The sequence below is a fragment of the Oncorhynchus nerka genome, linkage group LG24 (genome assembly GCF_034236695.1).
Source record: "Oncorhynchus nerka isolate Pitt River linkage group LG24, Oner_Uvic_2.0, whole genome shotgun sequence".
In the NCBI taxonomy this organism is placed as follows: domain Eukaryota; kingdom Metazoa; phylum Chordata; class Actinopteri; order Salmoniformes; family Salmonidae; genus Oncorhynchus; species Oncorhynchus nerka.
In genome coordinates, this window is record NC_088419.1 from 88,777,742 (window position 1) to 88,785,668 (window position 7,927).

The following is a 7,927-nucleotide window of genomic DNA, read 5'->3' on the forward strand; positions in this document are numbered from 1 at the left end:
GTAACATCTAAACCGCACTAATCTAACCCCAGATACATACAGTAGATAGACAGAGCCTGGACGCCTTGGACAATATTGACTATGAGGCACCGGTAAGAGAAAACATCTGTATGTCTAAACCACTCTCTGTGTGTATCTCTGTTCTAGAACACCTCCAACCCAGTCAGTGAGAGCAACCTGCCCCAGGTGTGTACTAGTGGCAGTGGGGTGGTGGGGAGAGGAGGTGTTGGAGGAGGAGAGCAGGGAGGGGGCTGGCAGGATGATGGTGCCCTCCACGGGAAGCACCTGCCCCCCTCCCCACGTAGACAGCTCAGCAAGAGCAGCCTCAAGAGGCAGAAGCATATCCTCTCAACATCCTCTCCACCTGTCCTAGCTCCAGCCTCAGAGCAGGACAACCAGGTCCCCAATCTCCAGCCCAAGACCCAGGCCCCTCAGACCAAGGCCCAGCATAAAATCCAACCTAATCCCCAGGCCCTTTATGACACACCCGCTATCTGTCTCTCTCAGCTCTGTCCAGAGTCTTCACTCCCCACACCTCCAGCACCATCCCTGGGAGACCACCACATCTCATCCAACCGGTCTCCAGCACCATCCCTGGGAGACCACCACATCTCATCCAACCGGTCTCCAGCACCAACTCGTGCCTCCACATGCAATCGTCCACTGGCAACAGACACACCACCGCTAACCCACACTAGAGAGTCCCCAAACCCCCAGTTGCTCAGCCCTGAGTCCGAACCCCAGACCACCTCCAGCATCCTGCGGAGGAAGGTGCTGTCCAAGGAAACGATGAGGCAGTACCAGGACAAGAGTCTCCGGAGGCAGGGCAGCAAGAACCGAGAGAGTCTGGGGGTGAAGGCCAGGCAGCCTTCAGTGCTGGTGCCCTGGGAGAGAGAGAGCCCAGAGGAGATGGGTCAGGGAGAGGAGCTGGAGCAAGAACAGGGCAGGGTCTCAGGGGCAGAGGTCCAAGAGAAAGGACTTCTGGAGGAGATAGATTCCATGTGTCATCTCGGCCCAGACTTTCAGACCAGCCTACAACTGTCCCAGGTCCACTGCAAAAACAACAACACACATGATAATACCCATTACAACAACCACAGCCACAGCAAAGCCACAGACAAGTCTTGAGACAGAAGCAGGGCCAGGGACAAGGGACAGGGGTGGTTGAGGTAGAAGTTGCCTCCAACCACAGATCTACAATCAGACTGCCCTCCTCAAATCCTAACCACTGAGGGAAGAAATGCAAAACCAGACCTTGGACCGCAGGAAGTCAAAAACAGACCAGGAAGTCGCCGTGACACTGCCAGGCAACTGGAGATGATGCGTGTGTTCGCCCTGATATGACTCTTTGATTGACTTACCCTTGTTTTTTCCCCTCTTCCTGCCAAGTTTAGGGGTCTGAGTTGAAGACCGGTTATCTCGGTTCTCTTTCTAACCTGCTACAGAATTTAAACAAACCGTCTAATAAATGAAACAAAGACTGACCATGTAAACAAAGACTGACCATGTAAACAAAGACTGACCATGTAAACAAAGACTGACCGTGTAAACAAAGACTGACCATGTAAACAAAGACTGACCATGTAAACAAAGACTGACCGTGTAAACAAAGACTGACCATGTAAACAAAGACTGACCATGTAAACAAAGACTGACCGTGTAAACAAAGACTGACCATGTAAACAAAGACTGACCATGTAAACAAAGACTGACCGTGTAAACAAAGACTTAGCGTGTAAACATAGACTGACCGTGTAAACAAAGACTGACCGTGTAAACAAAGACTGACCGTGTAAACAAAGACTTAGCGTGTAAACAAAGACTGACCGTGTAAACAAAGACTTAGCATGTAAACAAAGACTGACCGTGTAAACAAAGACTTAGCATGTAAACACAGACTGACCGTGTAAACAAAGACTGACCGTGTAAACAAAGACTGACCGTGTAAACAAAGACTGACCGTGTAAACAAAGGGAAAATATGTGGTGGATTTTAACTCACATGAAATGGTACATATTACTCATTTACATGGTACTAAAAGATGAGTGTGTTTTAGTTAATAGAGAAGAGATTTAGTTTCCCTCAGATCTGAAAGTATTGTAAGGACACAAAGTAACCCCCCCCCCCCCCCCCCCTGACCTAAGTAACAGTTCCGTTGTATAGTTGCCTAACACGATGCCTTAAACAGAGCTGTGATTTGCTTTTGGCACGGCTCAGTCTTAAAATGTCTAATATATATTTATAGCTGTTACTTCTGGAAATGTTTGATCTGCTTAGATCCACTGTCACATGTCATGAATGTGGAAAAATGGACAGCTTTTTCACTGCACGTAAAGATAGTCAAGGTAGTTTAATATATGTTGCTCCGTTTTGTCTATTTAGAGATGTATGTTTCTCAGGATGCTCCTGTTAGTCAGGACATAAAGGAGAAGAGGAGCTGTGTAAACCGATGATAGGAATAAATAGACAATCCTCTCTCTCTCTTTCTCTCTTTTTCTCTTTCTCTCTCTCCATCTCTCTCTCTGTCTGTTTTTCTCACTCTCTCTCTCTGTTTCTCTTCATCTCGCTCTCTGTTTCTCTCCATCTCTCTCTCCATCTCTCTCTCTGTTTCTCTCCTTCTCTCCACTTCTTCCTGCTCGCCTTCATTCACCTTTCCTTGCTCACCATCTTATAACATCTCTTTCCATCCTCCTCTCTCTTCCGTCCTTCCCCCTGGTTTTTGGTGCTGACAGCTAAAATGGAGGCTGACAGCTAAAATGGAGGCTGACAGCTAAAATGGAGACCAGTAGAGTTGAGTGCTTTAGGTGGAGTGGGATTTCACAAACTAAAATCGTTGTTATGTGCGCACACCAAATGAAATGCAAGCTTTCTCCTAAACACTGAGGTGACGCTTTCACACTGTGTTTTACCAGAAGGCTTGAGATGATTGTAGAAGGATAACGAAGCAATACGGCTCTCTTCAGAGAGTATGGACAGATGTCTGAAGTGATTTTTTTTTTTAAATCTCCCATGGAGAGAATGCAAGCCCTTTGGGTAATGTCCAGAGATTGTGACCACTCACTATATTACCACTATAGTACATACAGACAGAAGAAAGTATTGTCCAGTGTTTGTTTGTGGTTATGTTATGATGATGAGTTTAGCCAGTTTTCTCTAGTGCTGTTGGGTGTGCCAATTTAGCGGTAGCTCCCTCCCTGACTGCCGGGCTGTGCTAACGATGAGGTTGTAAAGTGTTCGCCGTGGTTCTGAGAAGTCCCTCGTCTACGCTATTAATTTGGATTTGAAAGGGCCTGTGTACAATTTGTTGGCCTGTTTTATTTCACTCCCCAAAATATTACCTATTTGGACAGTTTTGAAGTTTGAAAGCTGTCAATATACTATGCAACAAACAAAAAACATTTAAAGTTGAATAGATTTTTACTTTACCACTATTCATGAATTGTAATCAGATCAGGTAATTGATAATCATATTTGTAAATCCATTGATTAACTGATGGTTTCATTAGATTGTTTGTCATTTGGCCAAAATGTGGGTTTGTGTGTAAGAATGAAGGGTGTGCCTTACAGTATATGAGTAATACTCAGTGTGGTCAACACAAGGTGTTAGGGAGAAAATGCCATTGCTAATGTGTCTTTAAGCTGCAATATGTAACTTTTTGGGTGACCTGACAAAATTCAGAGTTATAGATCTGTCGTTCTCATTGAAAGCCAGTCTTAGAAGCGAAGCGGTAGATCTGTTCTGTGTGCTCTATTTCTATGCTTAGCATATGGGTCTTTTACTTTTCGATTTTGTACACCAGCTTCAAACAACTGAAAATAAAAAATGTTGGTTATTGAAAAGATATTTCACAGCGGTTTAGATGGTATGATGATTCTCTATACAATACTTAGTTGTTTTGTCGTGAACTGTTACAATTTTAGGAACCAGGAAATGGAGGAATGATTTCCGCGTAGTGGATCTTTTAAAAGAGGTCAAGTCCTCTCAACATTTCAATAGCTGTTGTCTGCAGTGTTTCTGCATGTAAAACCACTGGCCCACTCGGTGATGAGACTCAGAGATTAAACCACATCCTTAAATGAATGTTGTCAGTTCTTTAACCTATGAAACATAGAGTCTAGTAGATCAAATAGGTTGAACTGTCATTCTATCTCTGTTTTCCATGTTTATTATCAAGCTTAGCTTACTGTGTGTGCTGGTAGTGTTTTTCTCTTTGCTAGTATTTCAATGATCTTTCTGACTGAGCTCACAAAATAGAGAATGATCTTGCTATTTCTTTGTTGGAAGATGTTCTCTATGTAGTTCTATTTCAAGCTTTGTTTCAGAATGATGAAATATTATTTTCCTGATTACAGTATTTTAAAAGGAGTCTGATAATATATAGTATATTGTATCATGATTCACAGAACAAACACCTAAAATGTTATTGTTGTTAGATCTTATTTTGGGGAAAATAGGCGTTTTTGTATGATTTAAAACAAGGTGTTAAAAACTCAAACAATTTTCCATCCAGTCACTAAAGCATGTTACAGTATTTCAGTTCATGAGGTGGCAGAAATTCTTGCAATTAATTGACTTTATTTTTCAGTTTTTTGTTATACTTGTATATATGAATGATGTCTTTTTAAATTCAAAATGTTTTAGTTTTTTTCCTTCAAAATATTACCCTGCTAATCTTATTTAGTTGTTGAATGGTTATTTTCTTCTTCTTTTTGTTTGTTAATCAAATCAAATGGAGAGAAAGAAAGACTGTGTCAGGTCCGGTGGTATTGTCCAATATCCTTGCCTTGCAAACATGGTGTTGAAATACTGTACTTAGTAGTTATTTTATTATCAAACTGAATTTATTTCTCATGTACTACATGACTACTGTATTTAACTGCTGTGGATTGTGATTGGTTTACTTGAGCAATGTCTTCCTAACACAGTCGGCAAGGAATCCTGTGTGGCTGATTATCAGTGTACTGAACAGCTGGTATTTGTATGACTGAATGTCTGGTTACTGTCTCACTACTTACATGCTGATGCAGAAGAAAACAGGATAAAAGCTGACAGCTTCTATTCTCTTATGATTACATTTCCCTTTTTCCTAATACCCATGTGATATTAAAGATCAAAACCACTGATTGTCAAGAAAACTAACGGAGGCATATCGCTTGTCTTGTAAAACATCCATTTAGTGACTGACAGTACTGAGAGGGACACAGTTCATTCATTCACCTTGTTCACTGGTCCCTAGACATGGTACTGTAATGATTTGAATATGCCGTGTACAACCTACTGAAGTCTAGTGTGTACAAACTTACTTGACATGGTACTGTAACTTACTTGTATGTTCTCAATGCAGAGAAGAAAACAACATGCAGGTGAATGTAACATGCTATGGACTGAGTGGTGCAACTCTATCCACTGTGTCCACTGTGAACTTAAACATTCATTATGTTCATGTATATGCAACATTTTCCTGTATTCCATTTTCAAGTCTATCTCAATAAATAATAATACGAAAGATCAGTGCAATTCTATTCTCCTTTTAATAAAAGTTGATTATTTACCTCAAAATGACATTTAGAAGCTGTAGACATATCAGGCAACTCCATTAACCTATCACTGCTGTTTGCTAGGAGTGGGAAGGGATCGGCAACTCCATTAACCTATCACTGCTGTTTGCTAGGAGTGGGAAGGGATCGGCAACTCCATTAACCTATCACTGCTGTTTGCTAGGAGTGGGAAGGGATCGGCAACTCCATTAACCTATCACTGCTGTTTGCTAGGAGTGGGAAGGGATCGGCAACTCCATTAACCTATCACTGCTGTTTGCTAGGAGTGGGAAGGGATCGGCAACTCCATTAACCTATCACTGCTGTTTGCTAGGAGTGGGAAGGGATCGGCAACTCCATTAACCTATCACTGCTGTTTGCTAGAGTGGGAAGGGGACTGCTGTTTGCTAGGGAGGGAAGGATCGCAACTCCATTAACCTATCACTGCTGTTTGCTAGGAGTGGGAAGGGATCGGCAACTCCATTAACCTATCACTGCTGTTTGCTAGGAGTGGGAAGGGATCGGCAACTCCATTAACCTATCACTGCTGTTTGCTAGAGTGGGAAGGGATCGGCAACTCCATTAACCTATCACTCTGTTTGCTAGGAGTGGAAGGGATCTGCAACTCCATTAACCTATCACTGCTGTTTGCTAGGAGGGAAGGGATCGGCAACTCCATTAACCTATCACTGCTGTTTGCTAGGAGTGGGAAGGGATCGGCAACTCCATTAACCTATCACTGCTGTTTGCTAGAGTGGGAAGGGATCGGCAACTCCATTAACCTATCACTGCTGTTTGCTAGGAGTGGGAAGGGATCGGCAACTCCATTAACCTATCACTGCTGTTTGCTAGGAGTGGGAAGGGATCGGCAACTCCATTAACCTATCACTGCTGTTTGCTAGGAGTGGGAAGGGATCGGCAACTCCATTAACCTATCACTGCTGTTTGCTAGGAGTGGGAAGGGATCGGCAACTCCATTAACCTATCACTGCTGTTTGCTAGGAGTGGGAAGGGATCGGCAACTCCATTAACCTATCACTGCTGTTTGCTAGGAGTGGGAAGGGATCGGCAACTCCAGATCTGACAATCTGCTCACTTCACTCTCCTCTTCTCCTTGAGGTTTCTCAATAGTGAACACATTGCCATTGTCATACCCACTATGGAGTCTTCTGTGGCTGTGGTGGCCATGGTGAAGTGCTCCTTAGGGTCCAGCTGCAGGACACTGTGGTGCCCTACGATAACCACTTCTGGTGCTCGTCTGTGAGGGAGCGATGATCAGAGCGGAGCTTCTTGTGTTCGATCAGTGTCTCTCCAGTTGGCACAATACTCTGTTGCTCCGCTGTAAGTGTCTCCATCACGGCAGGCATTGATTTGATAGCTCAGAGTGACACGTTGAGATCTCAGTGTGGAGGCTGTCGCACAGCTGGGTGTTCAGGTCCAAGAGCTTTCTGGACAGTACTTTGGTCTCCTTGGCCATCCGGTTAGCATTGCTGCATTGAGCCTCTAGGAGGGCACTGAAGTCACTTCTCCAGGAGGCTGACACTCGAAGGAGGAGACAGCGATATAGAGGCCGGCGTGTGAGATACCTGACGAGAGTATGTCGGAGAGTGGATAAATCGCCTCTACCCTCCATTCTATTGGCGAATGTTCAATCACTGGAGAGTGAACTGGATGAGCTTGGTTTGAGACTATCCTATCAATCTGAATAACTGTAATATTCTATGTTTCTCCGAGTCTTGGTTGAACAAGGACATGGTAAATATAAATATAGCTATACATCGGAATAACAGAGTAGTGGTGTCGGGGAAAAACTCAAACAGGAAGTACCAGTGACTCTTGATACAGAAGTGGTCTGATGATGGTTGCTAAGCTACAAGACTGTTTCTCTAGCACAGACTGGAATATGTTCCGGGATTCATCTGATGGCATTGAGGAGTACACTACATCAGTCACCGACTTCATTAATAAGTGCATCGATGACGTCTTCCCCGCAGTGACCGTACGTACATATCCCAACCAGAAGCCATGGATTACAGACAACATCCTCACTGAGCTAAATGCTAGAGCTGACGCTTTTAAGGTGCGGGACACTAATCCGGATGCTTATAAGAAATCTTGCTACACCATCCGACCCCCATCAAATATGCAAAACGTCAATACAGGACCGAGATGACATTCTACTACAGCAGCTCTTTATTCATTTTTACCTATTTAACTAGGCAAGTCAGTTAAGAACAAATTCTTATTTACAATGACGGCCTAGGAACAGTGGGTTTAACTGCCTTGTTCAGGGGCAGAACGGCAGATTTTTACCTTGTCAGCTCGGGATTCAATCATCTTGCAACCTTTCAGTTACTCGTCCAACGATCTAACCACTAGGCTACCTGCC

General features: G+C 43.6%; 1 protein-coding gene across 1 annotated transcript in view; it reads left to right on the plus strand.

Annotated features, from left to right (window-relative positions):
* LOC115125399 (DENN domain-containing protein 1B-like) overlaps window positions 1–5,512 on the plus strand; it is a 259,940-nt gene extending 254,428 nt beyond the window's left edge. The window contains exon 23 of the mRNA XM_065009257.1: window positions 148–5,512. Coding sequence (XP_064865329.1) covers window positions 148–1,128 — 981 coding nt within the window. The 3' untranslated portion in view covers window positions 1,129–5,512. The remainder of the gene's footprint in view (window positions 1–147) is intronic.
* Window positions 5,513–7,927: the final 2,415 nt, after the last annotated feature.